Source organism: Dendrobates tinctorius, unplaced genomic scaffold (assembly GCF_039654945.1).
Source record: "Dendrobates tinctorius isolate UK_male_01 unplaced genomic scaffold, ASM3965494v1 ptg000039l, whole genome shotgun sequence".
In the NCBI taxonomy this organism is placed as follows: domain Eukaryota; kingdom Metazoa; phylum Chordata; class Amphibia; order Anura; family Dendrobatidae; genus Dendrobates; species Dendrobates tinctorius.
In genome coordinates, this window is record NW_027361707.1 from 1,816,054 (window position 1) to 1,840,937 (window position 24,884).

General features: G+C 43.7%; 1 protein-coding gene across 1 annotated transcript in view; it reads left to right on the forward strand.

Annotated features, from left to right (window-relative positions):
* Window positions 1-24,884, forward strand: part of MAEA (macrophage erythroblast attacher, E3 ubiquitin ligase) — a 109,341-nt gene that overhangs the window by 26,720 nt on the left and 57,737 nt on the right. The window contains exon 3 of the mRNA XM_073574416.1: window positions 17,379-17,582. Coding sequence (XP_073430517.1) covers window positions 17,379-17,582 — 204 coding nt within the window. The remainder of the gene's footprint in view (window positions 1-17,378; window positions 17,583-24,884) is intronic.

The window sequence follows — 24,884 nt, forward strand, 5'->3', positions numbered from 1 at the left end:
CCCAGAGCCATAATTTTTTGTTTTCCTCGCCGTATGAGGGCTGTTTTTTTTTTTTTTGCCGGACAAGTTGTACTTTTGAATGACACCATTAATTTTACCTTTTAGCTTACTGGGAAACTGGAGGAATATTCCAAGTGCAGTGAAATTGTAAAAAAAAAGGTCCAATTTGACTGGGGCCATTTTCCCTGTCCCTGCTGTAGAAAAACATCCTCACTGCATAATGCTGTCACCACCATGTTTAACTGTTGGGATGGTATCCTTGGGGTGATGAGCTGTAATGGTTTAGCGGCAGGCATAGCGTTTACTGAGACGGAGTTCTGTGGAAACTGTTTGGGTAAGAATACAAGGACAGAACAATGGAAAGGACACCATTGTAGGCATTTACTACAGGCCACCTGTGCAAGCTGAAGATATGGATGAACTCTTTATGCATCAAATGGCCAAGTTCTCCAAAAAATATGACATAGTTGTCATTGGGAGATTTCAACTATCCAGACATTTGTTGGGAATCTCTCTCAGGCAAAACTAACAGGTCAAGGAAATTCTTATCCTCTCTTGCTGACAACTTAATCTTCCAAAAGGTAAGGGAGAAAACAAGGGGAACTGCTACCTTGGTTCTGATCCTTATAAACAGGGAGGAAATGGTTGAGGAGGTAACAGTGGCTGGGACCCTAGGAGGTAGCGACCATGCTGTTTTGGATAACTAGAGGCGGAAGACCTGTGAAGACTCAGACGTCAAGGTTAGATTTCAGAAAGGCAGATTTTAAGGGATTCAGAAAGAGAATTGGAGGGATCCAATGGCTGGATATCCTTAAAGACAAAAATGTTCAGGAAGGATGGGAAATCTTGAAAAATGAAATTCTCAAAGCACAGTTGTTAACAATTCCAAAAAGAGGGAAGAATAGGAAGCATTTAAGGAAACCAGGATGGATGAACACAGAACTTAAGCACATGCTAAAAAGGAAGAAAAAAATGTTTATAAAATGGAAAGAGGGAGGCATATCTAATGAAGAATATAATGCTGTCTGCAGAACCTGCAGGGCACAAATCAGATTATCTAAAGCTGAAAATGAATTGAGGCTTGCAAGAGATGTCAAAAGCAATAATAAAGGATTTTGGGGATATGTCAAAAGTAAAAGAAAAGTCAAAGATGCTATAGGATTTTTACAGGATGAAAATGATGAAATGGTAAGACAGGATGTTGAGAAGGCTGAACTTTTAAATTCCTATTTTGCATCTGTTTTCTCTCAGAAAGGAAATGTAACATCAACTGTTATTCACTGTCCTATTAAGGGAATAGAAGAATCCAGGATATCTATAAACAGAAAGATAGTGAGGAAACACTTAGCTAACCTAAATGAATTCAAGTCTCCAGGTCCAGATAAATTACACCCCAGAGTACTGAAGGAGATAGCAGAAGAAATTTTTGAACCCCTCTCCATAATCTTTGAAAATTCTTGGAGAACAGGAGAAGTGCCAGAAGACTGGAGAAGAGCAAATGTTGTTCCTATCTTCAAAAAGGGGAAGAGGGTGGACCCAGGCAACTATAGGCCGGTGAGTATGACTTCTATACCAGGAAAGATCTTTGAACAAATTATTAAACAACATGTATGTCAATACCTGGATAAGAATGAAGTGATTAAACAGAGTCAGCATGGGTTTGTAACTAATAAGTCATGTCAGACTAACTTAATTTCCTTCTATGATGGTATCACTGATTGGGTGGATCAAGGAAATGCTGTAGATATAGTATATCTTGACTTCAGCAAAGCATTTGACAAAGTCTCTCATACAATCCTTATTGAAAAAATGACTAAGTATGGAATGGACAAGGCAACTGTTAGGTGGATTCATAACTGGCTTAGTGATCGGACCCAAAGAGTGGTCGTAAATGGCTGCACATCCAGTTGGAAGAATGTCTCAAGTGGGGTACCACAGGGCTCTGTCCTGGGCCCTGTATTGTTCAACATATTTATCAACGATTTAGATGAAGGAATTGAGGGTAAACTGATTAAATTTGCTGATGACACAAAGCTAGGAGGGATGGCTAATACTAGAGAAGAGAGAGAGAGTATTCAAAAAGATTTAAATAAACTGGAGAAGTGGGCAGCAACTAACAGAATGGTTTTTAACAGGGAGAAATGCAAAGTACTACATCTGGGCAATAAAAATGAAAAAAGCATATATAGAATGGGAGGAATAGGGCTAAGTGACAGCACATGTGAAAAAGACTTGGGTATACTAATAGATCACAGACTGAATATGAGTCAACAGTGTGATGCAGCAGCAAAAAAGGCAAATGCAATTCTAGGATGTATTAACAGAAGCATACAGTCTAGATCACGTGAAGTCATTATTTCCCTCTACTCCTCTTTGGTCAGACCTCATCTGGAATATTGTGTCCAGTTTTGGGCGCCACATTTTAAAAAAGACATCAACAAACTGGAGCAAGTTCAGAGAAGAGCAACCAGAATGGTGACCGGTCTGCAAAACATGTCCTATGAGGAAAGGTTGCAGGATTTGGGAATGTTTAGTTTGCAAAAGAGAAGACTGAGAGGAGACTTAATAGCTGTCTACAAATATCTAAAGGGCTGTCACATTGTAGAAGGATCAACTTTATTCTCATTTGCACAAGGATAGACTAGAAGCAATGGGATGAAACTGAATGGGAGGAGACACAGATTAGATATTAGAAAAAACTTTTTGACAGTTAGAGTGATCAATGAGTGGAACAGGCTGCCACGAGAAGTGGTGAGTTCTCCTTCAATGGAAGTCTTCAAACAGAGGCTGGACAGACATCTGACTGGGATGATTTAGCGAATCCTGCTTTGAGCAGGGGGTTGGACCAGATGGCCCAGGAGGTCCCTTCCAACTCTACGATTCTATGATTCTATACCTTTGTCATCGCCTCTTAATGTTGGACATTATGAGATGTTGTGCCTGTTCCAAATTAAATTGTAAAATCCAAGTATGTACATGGATTTGATGCTGATACATTGAGCATCGAGGCAGATCTCTCTTTATTGCAGTTGTGCTCAAAATTTTACATACCCTGGCAGAATTTTTGCTTTCTTGGATATATCGACACACGTGACACTTAGGACGTCCCCCCCTGTGTACAATCACTAAGCATGTGACTTATGAAGGGAGTTGCTTGCACCAGACATTTTTAGGGGCTTCATCTCAAAAAGGAGCGTATACTTATGCACATGACAATTTTTATTTATTTGATCCCATAAATGTAATTTATGCCTATATTTTTCTCACTTCACCAACTTAAACTATTTTAACAGTGAAAATCTTTTAAAAGCTCCAATATAATTTTAATTAATAAAGCTGCCACGATGTAAAGATCTCAGCTCCAGGCCCTGGTCCTGGTTGCGCCACTTCCGCCTTTGCTTTGTTAGTAAAGGACATTTGCCCCCTCCTGTAGCCGCCTTCTTCGTGACTTTGTACAGACCATTCAGTCCACGAAAATACATGGCCATGTGATCGACCCCATAGACTGATCGGTACAAGTCATATCTGTGTGAAACATGGATAGAACTGGTTCAAGAAAAACTGACACCTGAATGAGACCTTATGTTGAGAGGGGCGGTCAACTTTTCTTTCAAGCCGATCAGACCCAATGGGTCCTTGTAACTACCATGATAGCCGCAGGCTGAGCTACATAGGAGAACCCATAATTTATCTAAATAGTATAAGCAAAGTAGCGATCACCTGTGCGAGTCCCCCTACAGGGACTAGAAAACGAAGGAGAAAAAAAAAACGTTTTTTACAAATTAAAAAAAATCTTAACTACTATTTTTTTTTTTTAAGTTTTTAATAGGGAAACAATGGTATAATCTTGTGGAAAAAAAAGTCTTGACGATCAAAATATAACTTTTTTCAGTTGTACGTTAAAAGCCCAAAGAGAAAATCTCTCTCTCTCTCTCTCTCTCTCATTTATATATATATATATATATATATATATATATATATATATATATATATATATATATATATATGTATATGTATGTGTGTGTGTGTGTCAAGCCCTGCCCACTCCACATTGCCCCACCCACTATGCATAACCACACCCACTCCATAACTCCACCCCTTCTGGTCAATCCCTTGCTTTTATTGTGATGTCACAGTAGAATGTTAGCTTGATGATCCACCCCCTCCAGTTAGCCCCTCTCCTTTGATGGGTATATGGGCACGGGACTATGGGATGGAGGATATGTATGTTGGGAATAAGGGCATGGCATGGAGGATATGTAGGGTATATGGGCACGGGACTATGGGATGGAGGATGTGTGATGGGTATATGGGCACGGGACTATGGGATGGAGGATGTGTGATGGGTATACAGTGCCTACAAGTAGTATTCAACCCCCTGCATATTTAGCAGGTTTACACATTCGGAATTAACTTGGCATTGTGACATTTGGACTGTAGATCAGCCTGGAAGTGTGAAATGCACTGCAGCAAAAAAGAATGTTATTTCTTTGTTTAATTTTTTTTTAAATTGTGAAAAGTTTATTCAGAGGGTCATTTATTATTCAACCCCTCAAACCACCAGAATTCTGTTTGGTTCCCCTAAAGTATTAAGAAGTATTTCAGGCACAAAGAACAATGAGCTTTACATGTTTGGATTAATTATCTCTTTTTCCAGCCTTTTCTGACTATTTAAGACCCTCCCCAAACTTGTGAACAGCACTCATACATGGTCAACATGGGAAAGACAAAGGAGCATTCCAAGGCCATCAGAGACAAGTTCGTGGAGGGTCACAAGGCTGGCAAGGGGTACAAAACCCTTTCCAAGGAGTTGGGCCTACCTGTCTCCACTGTTGGGAGCATCATCCGGAAGTGGAAGGCTTATGGAACTACTGTTAGCCTTCCACGGCCTGGACAGCCTTTGAAAGTTTCCTCCCGTGCTGAGGCCAGGCTTGTCCGAAGAGTCAAGGCTAACCCAAGGACAACAAGGAAGGAGCTCTGGGAAGATCTCATGGCAGTGGGGACATTGGTTTCAGTCAATACCATAAGTAACGTACTCCACCGCAATGGTCTCCGTTCCAGACGAGCCCGTAAGGTACCTTTACTTTCAAAGCGTCATGTCAAGGCTCGTCTACAGTTTGCTCATGATCACTTGGAGGACTCTGAGACAGACTGGTTCAAGGTTCTCTGGTCTGATGAGACCAAGATCAAGATCTTTGGTGCCAACCACACACGTGACGTTTGGAGACTGGATGGCACTGCATACGACCCCAAGAATACCATCCCTACAGTCAAGCATGGTGGTGGCAGCATCATGCTGTGGGGCTGTTTCTCAGCCAAGGGGCCTGGCCATCTGGTCCGCATCCATGGGAAGATGGATAGCACGGCCTACCTGGAGATTTTGGCCAAGAACCTCCGCTCCTCCATCAAGGATCTTAAGATGGGTCGTCATTTCATCTTCCAACAAGACAACGACCCAAAGCACACAGCCAAGAAAACCAAGGCCTGGTTTAAGAGGGAAAAAATCAAGGTGTTGGAGTGGCCTAGTCAGTCTCCTGACCTTAACCCAATTGAAAACTTGTGGAAGGAGCTCAAGATTAACCCCTTCCTGACATCCGACAGTATATCCCGTCCATGGGACCTGGGCCCCTATGCCCATGGACGGGATAGTACGTCGGCGCGATCAGCGGCGCCCACGTGGTGAGCGCCGCTGATCGCGGCCGGGTGTCAGCTGATTATCACAGCTGACACCCGGCACAATGTGTCAGGGGCGGTCACGGACCGCCCCCGACACGTTAACCCCTTGCACACCGCGATCAAACATGATCGCGGTGTACCGGGAGTTAAAGGGAAGCATCGGCAGGGAGGGGGCTCCCTCCGTGCTTCCCTGAGCCCCCCACGGCAGCGCAATGTGCAGCGCTGCTGCGGGGGGCTCCTTTCCTCCAGGCCCCCGAATCCAAGATGGCGACGGGGGCCTGAGGAAGCTGGCTTCCTCAGTGCCTGCAAAGCGCAGGCATGAGGAAGCCTTCTGCAGTGCCTGTGTCAGATCGCTGATCTGTCACAGTGATCTGTGATGTGACAGATCAGCGATCTGTCACAGGACAGTGATGTCCCACCTGGGACTATTTAATAAAGTAAAAAAAAAAATAAAAAAAAAGTGTAAAAATAATTAAAAAAAAATCGCCAAATAAATTAGAGAAAAAAAAAAAAAATATTCCCCCAATAAATCCATTTTTTGGAAATAATAAAAAAAAACAATAAAAGTACACATACTAGGTATCGCCGCGTCCGTAACGACCCGCCCTATAAAACTGTCCCATTAGTTAACCCCTTTAGCGAACCCCTTAAAAAATAAAAATAAAAAACGAAGCAAAAATAATGATTTATTATCATACTGCCAAACAAAAAGTGTAATAACGTGCGATCAAAAAGACGCATATAAATATCCATGGTACCGCTGAAAACGTCATCTTGTCCCGCAAAAAACGAGCTGCCACACAGCATCATCATCGAAAAAATAAAAAAGTTATAGCTCGCAGAATAAAGCGATGCAAAAATAATTATTTTTTATATAAAATAGTTTTCATTGCATAAAACCGACAAAAACATAAAAAAACGACCTAAATGAGGTATCGCTGTAACCGTACTGACCCGAAGAATAAAACCGCTTTATCAATTTTACCGCACGCGGAACGGTGTAAACGCACCCCCCCCCCCCAAAAGAAATTCATGAAACGCTGGTTTTTCTTCATTCTGCGTCCCAAAAATCGGAATAAAAAGCGATCAAAAAATTTCACGTGCCCGAAAATGGTACCAATAAAAACGTCAACTCGTCCCGCAAAAAATAAGACCTCACATGACCCGGTGGGTCAAAATACGGAAAAATTATAGCTCTCAATATGTGGTGATGCAAAAATTATTTTTACAATAAAAAGCGTCTTTTAGTGTGCGACAGCTGCCAAAAATAAAAACCGCCATAAATAGTAAATCAAACCCCCCGTTATCACCCCCTTAGTTAGGGAAAAATAATAAAATAAAAAAAATGTATTTATTTCCATTTTTCCATTAGGGTTAGGGCTAGGGTTAGGGCTAGGGGTGTGTTGGGGTAGGGTTAGGGCTAGGTTTAGGGTTAGGGCTAGGGTTAGGGCTAGGGTTAGGGCTAGGGGCATGTTGGGGTTCGGGTTGGAGTTAGAATTGGGGGTTTCCACTGTTTGGGCACATCAGGGGCTCTCCAAATGCAACATGGCGTCTGATCTCAATTCCAGCCAATTCTGAGTTGAAAAAGTCAAATGGTGCTCCTTCCCTTCCAAGCTCTGCCATGCGCCCAAACAGTGTTTTACCCCACATGTAGGGTATCAGCCTACTCAGGACCAATTGCAAAACAATTTTTGGGGTCCAATTTCTCCTGTTACCCTTAGGAAAATAAAAAATTGGGGGCAAAAATATCATTTTTGTGGAAAAAAATGATTTTTTTATTTTCACGTCCGAGTGTTATAAACTTCTGTGAAGCACTTGGGGGTTCAAAGTGCTCACCACACATCTAGATAAGTTCTGTGGGGGGTCTAGTGTCTAAAATGGGGTCACTTGTGGGGAGTTTCAATAGTTTAGGTACATCAGGGGCTCTCCAAACGCACATGACACCCGCAGACCATTCCATCAAAGTCTGCATTCCAAAACGTCACTACTTCCCTTCCGAGCCCCGACGTGTGTCCATACAGTAGTTTTCTCCCACATATGGGGTGTCAGCGTACTCAGGCCAAATTGGACAACAACTTTTGGGGGTCCAATTTCTCCTGTTACCCTTGGGAAAATGAAAAAATTGGGGACTAATTGATCATGTTTGTGGAAAAAATACGAATTTTTTATTTTCACGCCCGGGCGTTATAAACTTCTGTGAAGCACTGGGGGGTTCAAAGTGCTCACCACACATCTAGATACGGTAAGTTCCTTGGGGGTTCTAGTTTACAAAATGCGGTCATTTGTGGGGGGTTTCCACTGTTTAGGTACATTAGGGGCTCTCCAAAGGCAACATGACACCCGCAGACCATTCCATCAAAGTCTGCATTCCAAAACGTCACTACTTCCCTTCCGAGCCCCGACGTGTGCCCATACAGTAGTTTTCTCCCACATATGGGGTATCAGCATACTCAGGACAAATTGGACAACAACTTTTGGGGTCCAATTTCTCGTGGTACCCTTGGGAAAATAAAAAAATGGTGACTAAAATATCATGTTTGTGGAAAAAATACGAATTTTTTATTTTCACGCCCGGGCGTTATAAACTTCTGTGAAGCACTGGGGGGGTCAAAGTGCTCACCACACATCTAGATAAGTTCCTTAGGGGGTCTAGTTTCCAAAATGGTGTCATTTGTGGGGGGTTTCCACTGTTTTGGTACATCAGGGGTTTTCCAAACGCGACATGGTGTCCGATCTCAATTCCAGCCAAAAACGTCAAATGGCGCTGCTTCCCTTCCGAGCTCTGCCATGCGCCCAAATAGTGGTTTACCCCCACATGTGGGGTATCAGCGTACTCAGGACAAATTGCACAATAACTTTTAGGGTCCTGTTACCCTTGGGAAAATAAAAATTGGGGTGAAAAGATCATTTTTGTGGAAAAAATATGATTTTTTAATTGTACCGCTGTACGTTATAAACTTTTGTAAAGCCCTTGTGGGTTCAAAGTTCTCACCACATATCTAGATAAGTTCCTTGGGGGGTCTAGTTTCCAAAATGGGGTCACTTGTAGGGGGTTTCCACTGTTTAGGTACATCAGGGACTCTCCAAACGTGACATGGCGTCCAATCTGAATTCCAGCCAATTTTGCATTGAAAAAGTCAAACGGCGCTCCTTCCATTCTGAGCTCTGCCATGCGCTGAAACAGTCGTTCCCCCCCCACATATCAGGTATCTGCGTACTCAGGACAAATTGCACAATAACTTTTGCAGTCCAATTTCTCCTGTTACCCTTGGTAAAATAAAAAAAATTGAACCTGAAGTATTTTTTCTATGAAAACAAGTTAGATGTTCATTTTTTTTTAAATATTCAAAAAAATTCCTGTGACGCACCTAAAGGGTTAATAAACTTCTTGAATGTGGTTTTGAGCACCTTAAGGGGTGCAGTTTTTAGAATGGTGTCACTTTTGGGTATTTTCTATCATATAGACCCCTCAAAGTGGCTTCAAATGTGATGTGGTCCTAAAAATAAAATGGTGTTGTAAAAATGAGAAATCGCTGGTCAACTTTTAACCCTTATAACTTCCTAACAAAAAAAAATTTTGGTTCCAAAATTGTGCTGATGTAAAGTAAACATGTGGGAAATGTTAGTTATCAAGTTTTTTGTGTGCCGTATCTCTGTGATTTAAGGGCATAAAAATTCAAAGTTGGAAAATTGCGAAATTTTCAAAATTTTCGCCAAATTTCCGTTTTTCTCACAAATAAACGCAAGTTATTTGAATGAAATTTTACCACTATCATGAAGTACAATATGTCACGAGAAAACAATGTCAGAATCACCGTGATCCATGGAAGCGTTCCAGAGTTATGACCTCATAAAGGTACAGTGGTCAGAATTGTAAAAATTGGCCCGGTCATGAACGTGCAAACCACCCTTGGGGGTGAAGGGGTTAAAGTCCACATGAGACACCCAAAGAACCTAGATAACTTGGAGAAGATCTGCATGGAGGAGTGGGCCACGATAACTCCAGAGACCTGTGCCGGCCTGATCAGGTCTTATAAAAGACGATTATTAGCTGTAATTGCGAACAAGGGTTATTCCACAAAATATTAAACCTAGGGGTTGAATAATAATTGACCCACACTTTTATGTTTAAAATTTATTAAAATTTAACTGAGCAACATAACTTTTTGGTTTGTAAGATTTATGCATCTGTTAATAAATCCTGCTCTTGTGTGAAGTTTGAAGGCTATAACTTATTTGCATCTTATCAAACCTGCTAAATCTGCAGGGGGTTGAATACTACTTGTAGGCACTGTATGGGCACAGGACTATGGGATGGAGGATGTGTGATGGGTATATGGGCACGGGACTATGGGATCGTGGATATGTATGATGGGTATATGGGCACGGGACTATGGGATGGAGGATGTGTGATGGGTATATGAACACGGGACTATGGGATGGAGGATGTGTGATGGGTATATGGGCACGGGACTATGGGATGGAGGATGTGTGATGGGTATATGGGCTGGGCACGGGACTATGGGATGGAGGATGTGTGATGGGTATATGGGCTGGGCACGGGACTATGGGATGGAGGATGTGTGATGGGTATATGGGCTGGGCACGGGACTATGGGATGGAGGATGTGTGATGGGTATATGGGCACGGGACTATGGGATGGAGGATGTGTGATGGGTATATGGGCACGGGACTATGGGATGGAGGATGTGTGATGGATATATGGGCACGGGACTATGGGATGGAGGATGTGTGATCGATATATGGGCACGGGACTATGGGATGGAGGATGTGTGATGGGTATATGGGCATGGGACTATGGGATGGAGAATATGTATGATGGGTATATGGGCACGGGACTATGGGATGGAGGATGTGTGATGGGTATATGGGCACGGGCCTATGGGATGGAGGATGTGTGATGGGTATATGGGCACGGGACTATGGGATGGAGGATGTGTGATGGGTATATGGGCATGGGACTATGGGATGGAGAATATGTATGATGGGTATATGGGCACGGGACTATGGGATGGAGGATGTGTGATGGGTATATGGGCACGGGCCTATGGGATGGAGGATAATCATAACTTGTTATAACTAAACACAGTTAGTTACTATGCCCGGGCAGCGCCGGGCTCTTCAGCTAGTAAATAATAATAATAAAAATTTTTCCCAAAAAATACACTAGAAATTGAGCAAAATGTCATATGTACACTCAAATGGTCTGAATAAAATTGTTAACTCTAAAACTAAGTTAAAGGTCTTGGAACATGTGGAGGAAAAAAATCGATAGAAGGAATGCTATAAACTTTTGGGTCCTTTAGGAATGAAGCCCCCGTAGACATACAGGGCGGCCCCATTGAGGGAAAAGTTGCTTCTGCTTTTGTCTAAAAAAGACTTAGTGCAACTATTTATTAGATGGCTCCTTTATCTTCCTCCAAGTTTAGCCGGGGTTTCAGCCGTCTATCCTCGGGGTGACTTCATCGACCATTGGAGAAATCACGGTGGGGGGTCTAGTTTTAGAGTTTTGTGATATGGTAGGATCTGCTTTTTTTTCCCCTCGTTTGTGAGGTCTTCACTCACACGTCCCCATCGCTTCCCAGGTCTGACATTACTTGTCTGCGATGCCGCCATGTACGCCGCCTGAATGTGAAGTGGACTCGCATCCAGTTAACAATGTGTGACCGTGATCCGGGGCGCAGTGAATGAAAGGGACGTCAAATCAATCACAGTGATTTACATGTATTCTGGTCCGGGCATGTTTGCTTTTCAATCCAGCAGCTCGGAGACATTGACGGATTGGACAATGAGAGCGCGTCCGTGTTTCTTCGCACTCCCGCAGTTCGCAGCATTTTATTGCATAGTCTAGGATGAGTTTTTTTTTTTTCCTTGCACCCTGTGAATTACCAAATTATCAATGTTTCTAGGTACAAGTAGAATCTGGCTGACCCCAATTCTTTCCATAATAATTTGCTAATGATTTTTACATGAGGGCCAGGCCCGGACTTGTCTGAGATTGGGCTACTGACTCGCACACGTTAAGTACCTATGGAATGGCGTTTATGCATATTAACCCTATCCTGACTGCGTCATGGAAGGGAATGACTTCCTGATCTTGGACATACTAGGTACGTCATGGTGATCTTGCACCCGCAGGAGCTCTGCGCACTCGACTGCCGCCGGGAGTTCAGCTAACATGATGGCTGACACCTAGTTCTCACTGCCAGGAGCGGTCCCTGCACAGTTTTTGGCAGTTTAACCCCCCCTAAATGCTGCAAACGACATCAATCGCAGCATTTAAAAGCAAGGAGACGGAGCTCCCTCTCCCCTTCAATCGGCACCCCTGCGATGTCATCACAAGGGCCCGATCATTGCCATGATGACCTGATCATGACATGAGGACATCCAGGTCACCAGGCTATGGCAAGCCATTTAGACCATGCTCAAAACTGACCGCTATAAAGCATTTCAGTGCTTATGTATTGTAATGCTTTATAGCAGCGATCAGGCACATGAAAGTCCCATAGTGGGACCAAGTTAAAAAAATAAAAAATTGTAAAAAAAAAAACACTAAAAAGTGTGTGTGTGTATATTGTAAGGTAGCGCTTGTTATTCAGGTAGGGTATACTCGCTAGGCAGCCGAATAACCAGGTCTGGCACGGGTTTCTCATGGAACATCAACAGTCCATGCGGTTTATTATTCACCATAAACAGCAACAGAAAGTTCATATCAAAGCAGCATAACGTCCATGACAAAGCTCCGCTCTGTTAACCCTGTGGTCACACAGGCTGTGCTATGTCCGTTATGCAGGATCTTGCCTAAACACAGTTAGCTCACCCTTTCTGGGTTACCTTCTTAGCTACTTCACACTGCAGACGTTCATTCCCTCCAGGGAACTATCAGACACACGTCTCCATTACGCACATGTTCTATCAGGAAGGCAGCCACATCTTCCAGCACGAGACCTTCCATACGGACCAACCGGGTCCAAGCATTCACACATGTGACCTACCCTGGTCACCTTATATGGTCCGTAGCTACGCCCACCGGATCACATGGCTATGACCTCATCTCAGGTCCTACGACCATTCACACACATACTGTTCACTTATGGGCGTTTTAGACACACGCCCCTGGGTGGGTTTTGTAGGTGATTGGTCCCACCCGTCTCACCAACCACCTGAAGGCTTCTCCCTGACACATTGTACCAGAAACCTCAGCAGAACCTCTGCTGATCAACACATAATCAAGCCTTCATCCCAAGGCCACCCACCTTGGGATACATAATGGTTATCTAGCATCCTGCTCCTATTACGACCCTGGATATGGCTATACGCCCGTCCTGGGACACCCACACAGCGCCCCCTAGCGGACACAGTGGACACTACACCACAATATATATATAATTTATTACCCATACTTTTATTCATTTTATATTTTTATATAAAGAAAAGTTTTATTGCTGCATGCAGAATGACCCGCCCTATAAAACTCACACTAGTTAATTCCTCTCGTAATCACCGTATAAAAAAATAGGGCAAAAAATTATGCGTTATTATAAATAATATGAATGATAATCAATAAAACGCGATCAAAAATAAATGTAAATAAAAATGGTACCACTGAAAACATCATCCTGTCCCACAAAGAAACAAGCCATCCTACAGCTCCATTAGCAGAAAAATAAGTAACATAGTAACATAGTTTTGAAGGCTGAAGGAAGACCTTATGTCCATCTAGTTCAGCCTATTTTTAGTGCAGCTGTTCTGCATTGTTGATTCTGGGGAAGGCAAAAAACCCACAGAGTAGAAGCCAATTTTCTCCATAGGGAAAAAAATTCCTTCCCCTAAGCTGGGTCAACCATCTACCTATAATAATCTGTTATTCGTAACCTTCTATACTGTTACTCACAAGAAAAGCCTCCATTCCTTTCTTACATTCATTCAGTGAGTTGGCCATCACCACTTCCTCAGGAAGAGAATTCCAGAGCCTCACTGCTCTTACCGTGAAGAACCCTCTTCTATGCTGGTGCAGAAATTGTCTTTCCTCCAAACGAAGAGAATGCCCCCTTGTTCTGGTCACAGTCCTTGGTACAAAAAGTTCATTGGAGAGATCTCTGTATTGCCCTCTGATATACTTGTACATATATATTAGGTCTCCCCTAAGTCTTCTCTTTTCTAGAGTAAATAGACCTAATTTTGATAACCTTTCTGGGTATTGTAGTGAACCAACTCCATTTATCATTTTAGTAGCCCGCCTTTGAACCATTTCAATTTCAGTAATGTCTTTCTTGAGCACCGGCGTCCAAATTGCACACAATACTCCAAGTGTGGTCTGACGAGTGATTTGTACAGAGGGAGAATTATGTTTTCATCTCGTGTCCCCAGACCTCTTCTAATGCATCCCATGACCCTATTTGCTTTGGTGGCAGCTGCCTGACACTGGGCACTCCAATTTAGCTTCTTATTGACTAAGATGCCTAAGTCTTTTTCCATGTCTGATATCCCCAATAATAACTCTAGAATAAAGTTATGCAAAACATTTTATTTTCTATAAAATATTTTTGTGTTAAAGCGCCGAAACATAAAAAACCACAATATAAATGAGGTATGCAATCGTACTGACCCGAAGAATAAAGCTGCTTTATCAATTTAACCACAAGCGGAACAGCATATAAAAAAAAAAAAAAAAAAAAAAAAAGCTTTCTTGAATTACTGGTTTTTGTTCATTCTGGCTCACAAATCAGAATAGAAAGCGATCCAAAAATGTCATGTGGCCGAAAATGATACCAATGAAATTGTCAACTCGTCCCGCAAAAGCAAGCCATGACATGACTGTCGACCAAAATATGGAAAAATTATAGCTCTCAAAATGTTGTGATGTAAAAAAGTCAAACATAACGTGATAAAAATCTTGTATCGCTGTAATCGCACCGACCAGTAGAATAAAGTCGTCTAATCACTTATACAGCACAAAGAATGGCATAAAAAATAAAACCAATTCTTCACCGGCTGTTGATTTGTTCATTCTGCCTCCCAAAGATCGCAATAAGGCTTGGCTCCCATTTATCCTGTGCTCTGCGCTGAGCACTTACACTGAGGTTTTTCATGTAAATCTCTGAAATGCGTGATTCAGACAGAACCCCCAGCGGATGATTCCTTATACTTAGGCAGATGGAGGCACTGTGGATGCCATATGACCTGTGATCTGGCGGTGTCCGTCTTTTGTTAGGCATGCATTAAAGCGCAGTTCACCTTAGTTCTGTGAAACTCTGAAAAGGACACCGCTGAACAGAGGCCAGACGGAGTGCAGAGTAAATCTGCTGCCTCATTATAGTGAATGGATCTCTCTGGGGTTTAATCTGAATCACTTCACTCAGAGGTTTAGATGGAAGCCCCAAAGTAAGTGCTCAGCGTAAAGCACAAGATAAATGTGATTCAAAATGTTATGTAAAATGTTCCCAATAAAAGCTTCAACTGAGTCCACAAGTCTGTCAATGGAAATAAAAGGGGGCATCCACGTCACTAGTAGTACAAAGGCACTGGAAAAGCTAAATGGCTCCCCCCCCCCCCCCCAAGAAATCCAGGGAATTATGTGCTCCCAGATCCAAATTTCCCCTCCCCTTTGAGCCATTGTGTGCCTAAACCAAATTGGCATCCACATGTTTATTTCGGTAGTGATGATAGTTAGCCTAATTTATGGGTGCATGATTTGGGCACAATGTACGTCCACTACAACGTACTGGGTACTACAATTTGCAATTTTCGCCCGGCAACATCCACTGCTGCTTGTTTGTGGAAAACACCCATGGAGTCAAAATCATCACTACACCTGTAGATAAATTCTCAAAGGGGTATAATTTCCAAAATGGGGTCACATGAGGGAGGATTCTGCTCTTCTAGCACTTGGGGGCTCTATATGTGGAGTCCGCAAACTATTCTAGGAAAATCTGCACTCCAGGAGGCAAATAGCGCTTCTTCCCTTCCAAGTCTCGCCGTGTGGCTAAGCAGTACTGTACAGCCACATACGGGGTATTTCTATATTCAGCAGAAATTGTGGGCCAAATTGTGGTGTCATTTTACCCATTTTCCCTTGTGAAAATGTAAAATCTTGCGTTAACTAGATTTTTACCACCAAAATTTTGTTTTATTTTTTCACTGCCTAATGGTATAAAATTCTGTGACACACCTGTGGTGTCAATATGATCACTGCTCCCCTAGATAAATTTGTTGAGAGGTGTAGTTTGTAAAATGGGGTCACTTATGGGGGTTCTGCTTTTCTGGCACCTCAGGGGCTCTGCCAGTGTGACATGGCACCCTAAAACCAACATGGTGCTCCTTTCCTTTTGAACTTTGCACTGTGCCCCAAAAGTAGTTTTCGACCACATATGGGGCATCGGCGTAATCGGGTGGAATTGTACAAAAGTTTTTGGGGTCCATGTTCTCCTGTTACCGTTGTAATAGAATTTAAAAAATTGGGGTCTTTAGTTTTTTTTCACAAAAATTTGACTTTAACTTCATTTTTTTCGTTCCACATTACTTCCGTTCCCGTGAAGCACCTGAAGGGTTAATAACCTTCTTGAATGCGGATTTGAGCACCTTGAGGAGTGCAGTTTTTAGAATGGTGTCACTTTTGGGTATTTTCTGTCATATCGACCCCTCAAAGTTACTTCAAATGTGATGCAGTCCCTAAAAAAAAAAATGGTAAATTTTGTTGGAAAAATGAGAAATTGCTGGTCAACTTTTAACCCTTATAGCGGCCTAACAAAAAAAAACAAAACTGTTTAACAAAATTGTGCTGTGTAAAGCAGACAAGTGGGAAATGTTACGTTATATATATATATATATATATATATATATATATATATATATATATATATATATATATATATATATTATGCGAAGTCTGCTGCTTTCTCTTTCAGGACGGTTTTAATGAGTACAGACTCTCCCATTACGGAGAGAGATGACAGTTGGTGTTCATAAAGTTCTATGGAGATAGAGGAGACAGAGGCAGACATTCTGCTGCAAGTTCTCCTGAAACGACCAAAAAACTAATTTTCATCTCCATTGATCTTTCTGTGGTTCCCTTGCTTTGTTGCTTTTTTTTTTTTTAGCATTTTCATTAGGTCTGTTTTTTATTTTTGTGGTTTTTTTTTTGCCACCACTCTCCTATGAAAACCACTTAGATTTTAAGGGCATGTGTAAACTGTCTTTTTAGGAGAACTTGCAGCAGAATGTCTGCTTCTGCCTCTAGCTCCTCCCTCCTCCATAAAACTTTATGAGCACAAACTGTCATCTCCTATCTGAGAAATGGGGAATTCTGTACTCGTAGAAAACAGATTTTCACCTGTGAACTGAGGGTAAAGATCAGTCCGGGAGGAGAAAGAAGCAGATTTCTCTGTTTTAAGATTTTACAAAGTTTGGAATCTTCACTTGTTCTGTGCAAATTTATGGGAAAAGTGTTTGAAAATGACGGTTCTCCTTTAAGACCCCCACTCTATCGTTCGGCTGACCTCTTCTGACTTCTCAATGCCTGGCACAGCTGATTTTATGCCTTTGGTGAAGTAAGATTTGGGAGCCGCGGTTCAGAGAAGTTTGCCCTCATAATTATTTCATTCCTTCCAATCACAGCAAACAGGGTATTATTCGTGAATGATAGCAGAGCCCCCCCTTATGTGTCGCTTCTCTCCATCCAGGCGGTGGAGTCCATCCAGGCAGAGGATGAGAGCGCCAAGCTGTGCAAAAGGCGAATCGAACACTTGAAGGAGCACAGCAGCGACCAGACCCCTGCCGTCAATATGTGGAAGAAGAAGCGCATGGACCGCATGATGGTGGAGCATCTTCTACGCTGCGGCTACTACAACACCGCGGTGAAGCTGGCCAGGCAGAGCGGCATAGAGGTGAGACCGCGGCATAGACCAAACACCGGAGGGAACTCTGGATCAGTAATATATGTACACAGTGACTGTACCAGCAGAATAGTGAGTGCAGCTCTGGGGTATAATACAGGATGTAACTCAGGATCAGTAATGTAATGTATGTGCACAGTGACTGCACCAGCAGAATAGTGAATGCAGCTCTGGGGTATAATACAGAATGTAACTCAGGATCAGTAATGTAATGTATGTGCACAGTGACTGCACCAGCAGAATAGTGAGTGCATCTCTGCAGTATAATACAGGATGTAACTCAGGATCAGTAATGTATGTACTCAGTGACTGCACCAGCAGAATAGTGAATGCAGCTCTGGGGTATAATACAGAATGTAACTCCGGATCAGTAATATAATGTATGTACACAGTGACTGCACCAGCAGAATAGTGAGTGCAGCTCTGGAGTATAATACAGGGTGTAACTCAGGATCAGTAATGTATGTACACAGTGACTGCACCAGCAGAATAGTGAGTGCATCTCTGGTGTATAATACAGGATGTAACTCAGGATCAGTAATGTAATGTATGTACACAGTGATTGCACCAGCAGAATAGTGAGTGCAGCTCTGGGGCATAATACAGGATGTAACTCAGGATCAGTAATGTAATGTAGGTACACAGTGACTGCACCAGCAGAATAGTGAGTGCAGCTCTGGAGTATAATACAGTATGTAACTCAGGATCAGTAATGTATGTACACAGTGACTGCACCAGCATAATAGTGCAGCTCTGGGGTATGTGTGGATGTAATTGTTACTTGTTATGGCGGCCCCTCTGCTCTTTTTTTTTTTTTTTTTTTATTCTAACCCTGAACATCTATCCAATATGTCCAGTGTTGCAGAGTTGCTTCTGGTGATGCGTTAGTGGCTGATCAGTTGGATTTTGAAAGTATTTTCCACCTTGAGCCCCTTACCTATCACTGACATACGATTATGGGTGCTGGCTGTAACTACCGTAACTGGCTCCATCCAACGGTTCTGGTGTAATCCGATGAACCTCCGACAATCTCAGCTATGTAACCCCGTAGATGTCATGGTCATTAGCAGCCGCGGCATCTAAGCAGTTAAAATCTTTGTCTGTAAGGACTAAATGTGCAACAACAATACTGAATTGTTACTCACTGAAAAAAAACAAATAGGCCTAAAAAAAATTAGGGAACCCTAGAGTCAATCTCTGTAATTAATGTGACCCTTTAATATCCCCTGCTTGACCCCTTCCAAAAAATAAAGTCATCGATATAGCCGGAATGTGGAGACCTTCATCTCCTGCGTACGAGGCCTCTGACTCTGTGCACGTCCACATTGGCTCCGCGAGTTCCTTTACATGGAATGATCTGAAGTTTTATTCTTTTTTTCCCCAAGAAAATAATGAGATGAGAGGTTGGACATCAACAGGTGGCGGCAGAAAAATCTGCGCTAATCAAATCTGACTATTGAGGGTAATTTGCTAATGGTTTCCAGCTCTCTAATGAGGTGATAAACAGCGGCGAGTCACAGGGATAGCAGCGGCCGTAACAAATGATTTTGATAGCGCGGGCTATAAAGGCGGCTCATCAGAGCAGGCTTGTTAGACTCAGGAATGATTTTATTTTGATACCGTTATGACCTTGGATTTCACAATTGGAAGCAAAAAAGCGGAATATTTTATTTTTATAGTCGCAGATCCCGCATGGAGCTTCATGTGTATCGGCTAGTTTGTGATTTCAGGGTTAATCATATTCTTGCATTTAGTCAGTTCCTCTGATTTATGCTCTGACAGCGGATTCCACTACAACACCTACACAAACCCTAATGAAAAAATTCACAGCTTATAGAATAGAAATATAATACATTCAAAAAGGGTGTAAAGGAAAATAGCATAAAGATTCAGAAAAGTTAAAAAAAAAAAATAAAAAATATTCGGAAAAAACTGAGATCTGAAATGTACTTTAAATACTCGTGTGTAAGCCGAGATTTTCAGCCCATTTTTTGGGGCTGAAAGTCCCTCCATCACCCCCCCCCCCCCCTCGGCTTATACACGAGTCATATACCCGGGGAGCTGGGGTGTCAGAGATTATACTGACCCCCTCCTGGCGCGGTCTCTGCAGCCCCACTTCTCTCACGGTCTCCCTTCCTGCTTTCAGCAGTCACGTGGTACCGCTCATTATACTCATAGAATCATAGAATCGTAGAGTTGGAAGGGACCTCCTGGGCCATCTGGTCCAACCCCCTGCTCAAAGCAGGATTCGCTAAATCATCCCAGTCAGATGTCTGTCCAACCTCTGTTTGAAGACTTCCATTGAAGGAGAACTCACCACTAGAGTTGAGCGACTTTGGTCGGATCGGGTTTCGTGAAACCCGAATGAAACAAAATAAGTTTCAGATGAAACTCGTCCGACTAGAGCAAAAAAAGTCGGAGTTTCGTCCGACTTTTATTTCCCATTGACTTGCATTGGGGTCGGGTTTCGGACGAAACTCCGACTTTGTTTTGCTCTAGTCGGACGAGTTTCATCTGAAACTTATTTTGTTTCATTCGGGTTTCACGAAACCCGATCCGACCAAAGTCGCTCAACTCTACTCACCACTTCTCGTGGCAGCCTGTTCCACTCATTGATCACTCTAACTGTCAAAAAGTTTTTTCTAATATCTAATCTGTGTCTCCTCCCATTCAGTTTCATCCCATTGCTTCTAGTCTTTCCTTGTGCAAATGAGAATAAAGTTGATCCTTCTACAATGTGACAGCCCTTTAGATATTTGTAGACAGCTATTAAGTCTCCTCTCAGTCTTCTCTTTTGCAAACTAAACATTCCCAAATCCTGCAACCTTTCCTCATAAGACAGGGTTTGCAGACCGGTCACCATTCTGGTCGCTCTTTTCTGAACTTGCTCTAGTTTGTTGATGTCTTTTTTAAAATGTGGTGCCCAAAACTGGACACAATATTCCAGATGAGGTCTGACCAAAGAGGAGTAGTGGGAAATAATGACTTCACGTGATCTAGACTGTATGCTTCTGTTAATACATCCTAGAATTGCATTTGCCTTTTTTGCTGCTGCGTCACACTGTTGACTCATATTCAGTCTGTGATCTATTAGTATACCCAAGTCTTTTTCACATGTGCTGTCACTTAGCCCTATTCCTCCCATTCTATATATGCTTTTTTCATTTTTATTGCCCAGATGTAGTACTTTGCATTTCTCCCTGTTAAAAACCATTCTGTTAGTTGCTGCCCACTTCTCCAGTTTATTTAAATCTAAATAATAATAATATGCGCATATTCATGAGTTTAATGAGCGGTACCACGTGACCGCTGAAGGAAGGAAGAGCTGCCGGAGACCTTGGGAAGTGGAGAAGCGGGGCTGCAGAGACCGCGCCAGGAGGGGGTAAGTATATCCAATATTCACATGTCTGGAGTCCATCGCTGCTCAACGTTGTCTGCTGCGTCCTGTGTCAGTGACGTTTAGGCAGCAGGGGGCGCGGTGACATGGTTAGTGCGCACCACGCCCTCTGCTGGCTGAACAGTCACTGACACACGAAGCGGCAGACAGCGGTGAGCAGCGATGGACCCTGGACAGGTGAATATCTCAGGTGCCGGGTCCTGAGCAGGAGAGGTGAGTATGGCTTTTTTTTTTTTTTTTTTTGCAGCAGCATATGGTGGCATAATATATAGAGCATCTTATGGGGTCATTTTCTATGGAGCAGCATATGGGGGCGTATTCTATGGAGCAGCATATGGGGGCATAGTCTCTGGGGCAGCATATGGGGGCCATATTCTATGGAGCAGCATATGGGGGCATAGTCTATGGAGCAGCATATGGGGCCATATTCTATGGGGATGGGGCCCTATTCTATGGGGCAGCATATGGGGCCATAGTCTATGGGGCCATATTCTATGGGGCAGCATATGGGGCCATATTCTATGGAGCAGCATATGGGGGCATAGTCTATGGAGCAGCATATGGGGGCATATTCTATGGAGCAGCATATGGGGGCATATTCTATGGGGCAGCATATGGGGGCATATTCTATGGGGCAGCATATGGGGGCATAGTCTATGGGACAGCATATGGGGGCATATTCTATGGGGCAGCATATTCTATGGGACAGCATATGGGGGCAGCATATTCTATGGGGCAGCGTGTGGGGGAATATTCTATGGGGCAGCGTGTGGGGGCATATTCTATGGGGCAGCGTGTGGGGGCATATTCTATGGGGCAGCGTGTGGGGGCATATTCTATGGGGCAGCGTGTGGGGGCATATTCTATGGGGCAGCGTGTGGGGGCATATTCTATGGGGCAGCGTGTGGGGGCATATTCTATGGGGCAGCGTGTGGGGGCATATTCTATGGGGCAGCGTGTGGGGGCGTATTCTATGGGGCAGCGTGTGGGGGTGTATTCTATGGGGCAGCGTGTGGGGGCGTATTCTATGGGGCAGCGTGTGGGGGCATATTCTATGGGGCAGCGTGTGGGGGCATTTTCTATGGGGCAGCGTGTGGGGGCATAATCTATGGAGCTTATACTCGGGTCGGTCTATACACGAGTATATACGGTACAATGATGTCGTAAGGCGGTTACGACAGGTTCCACAAGGCTACGATATATACGATAGTGGGCAAGACTAAAGCAACAGTCAACCGGGTTCTAGCAAACATCGATTTGTGGGTTTACTCTGGTTAGCTCACATAGCCACCTGTAGGTTGACTCCAACCCTCCCAATCAAAGCCATAGCCCTAGCTGCTTGGAATCTCGAGGTGCAGACTTGCCCAGGTATAGGTGTCCTTTGGGTGCATGAACTCATTGAGTCTTTAACTCATCGGAGCACACTCAATTGTAATTGTATTGGTCTCTTGGTTAAGGCTAATATGAGACATTTATTTATTCCTAGACTAGATTTTGGCAAAGGAAGGCCACTGATCCCAGAAGATACTTTGGCTTTCTCGTCCAGAGGGTTGTGAAGGGTTTGAGGGCTTGTGATATTTTAGGGTTGACATACACTGTGTTCCAAATTATTATGCAAATGATATTTTTCTCTGATTTTCGTAATTAGTCGGTACAAATGACAGTCAGTCTAATAAAGGTCATCACCCGCTAGAGTATACATCAAATTTTATTGAAGAAACCTCCCAATGATAACAGTATAATCTCCAAAATGAATAAAAACTAAAATTGCACTGTTCCAAATTATTATGCACAGTAGAATTTCTAAACATTTGATCTGTTTTAAAGAACTGAAAATGTTCATTTGTGGAATTTGCAGCATTAGGAGGTCACATTCACTGAACAAAAAAAATATTTAACTCCAAAACATCCTAACAGGCCAAGTTACATGCTATCATAGGAACCCTTCTGTGACATCACCTTCACAATTCTTGCATCCATTGAAATTGTGAGTTTTTGGAGAGTTTCTGCTTGGATTTCTTTGCATGAAGTCAGAATAGCCTCCCAGAGCTGCTGTTTTGATGTGACCTGCCTCCCTCATAGATCTTTTGCTTGATGATACTCCAAAGGTTCTCTACAGGGTTGAGGTCAGGGGAAGATGGTGGCCACGCCATGAGTTTATCTCCTTTTTGCCTATAGCAGTCAATGACTCGGAGGGATTCTTTGCAGCATGAGATGGTGCATTGTCATGCATGAAGAGGATTTTGCTCCTGAAGGCATGTTTCTACTTTTTATACCATGGAAGACAGCTGTCAGTCAGAAACTCTATATACTTTGCAAAGGTCATTTTCACACCTTCAGGAACCTTAAAGGGCCCCATCAGCTGTTTCCCCATGATTCCGGCCCAAAACATGACTCCTCCTCCTTGCTGAAGTCGCAGCCTTGTTGGGACATAGTGGCCATCCACCAACCATCCATCTGGACCATCCAGGGTTGCTCGACACTCATCAGTAAACAAGACTGTATGAAAAAGTCTTCATGTATGTCTGAACCCACTGCTACAATTTCTGCTTGTGAACACTTTTTAGGGGTGGCCGAATAGTAGATTTATGCACCACAGCAAGCCTTTGAAGGATCCTACACCTTGAGGTTCGAGGGACTCCAGAGGTACCAGCAGCTTTAAATATCTGTTTGCTGGTTTGTAATGGCTTTTTAGCAGCTGCTCTCTTAATCCGATGAACTTGCCTGGCAGAAACCTTCCTCATTCTGCCTTTATCAGCACAAACATGTCTGTGCTCAGAATCAACCACAAATCTCTTAACAGTACGATGGTCACGTTTACATTTTTGGGAAATATCTAATGTTTTCTCCTTCGTCTCATTGGGGGACACAGAGACTGTGGGTGTGTGCTACTGCCATCTGGAGGCTGACACTAGGCATACAAAAAACAAGTTAGCTCCTCCTCCGCCGCATACACCCTCGCCCCAATAGCGGGCGGAAACCAGTTTTTGCTTAGTGTCTTATGGAGGCACACGCAGTCTGGATCTCTCCAGACTATTTTTTTTTTTTTTCTAGTTTACCATGAAGATGAGACAGGGGTGACAGATCCTATAGAAAGGGTCCGATCTCCCCAAACCAACAACGGGCGAGCACGCATTGAGTATCGCCTCCGCGTATCCTTTCCCGCACCGAGGGACATATCTGGGACTTTTCCCCAGACATCTATTTTTTTTTTTTGTTTTATGAAGATAAGACAGGGGCAACGCATCCTATTGAAAGGATTCGATTTCCCCAAACCAGCAACGGGCGACCACATGCGAGTGTACCTCCACGTTTCCTCTCCCGTGACGTGGGACATTAGGCCAGACTTAGCCCTGTCCACCCCTAGGTATTGAAACCATGGGCTTGCACAGAGGCACAAGACTAGTCTGTGCGGCCCCCATGACTCCACCAACGCATGACGGCGGTGCTGCATGGCGGCAGACGGTCCCTCTCCTTGCCCCGGCAAGGCGGTTGGAGCTAGGGTGCCTGCACCGTCTTAACCAGAGTACCTAAGGTATGTGCTGGAGCGAGTGGAGGGCCCTGGGCAGCGTTTTCGGAAAGGCACGCTTTCCCCTTTCCCTCCCCCCCTACCCACCTTTCCCTCCGCTCCTCTAACCTGGTTCGCCTTCCTCCGGGTATTGGCGCGGTCCGGGAGACTGTGGGGAGCTGCAGCCGGATGGCCGAGGTAGCGGTCTGCCGCAGGCGGGCGGACCGGCTCTAATTTAGCCCGCGGCTTCGGCCTGGGCCGCGGGCGGAAGCGCCGCACTGGGAGCATGTCATCTCCGGCGCCGCCCCCCATCGTCAACCGGGCATGGGGAGGCGGGCGGCCGGGGTAGCGGTCGGGCGGACCGCTTCTAAGTTTAGCCGCGGCTTCG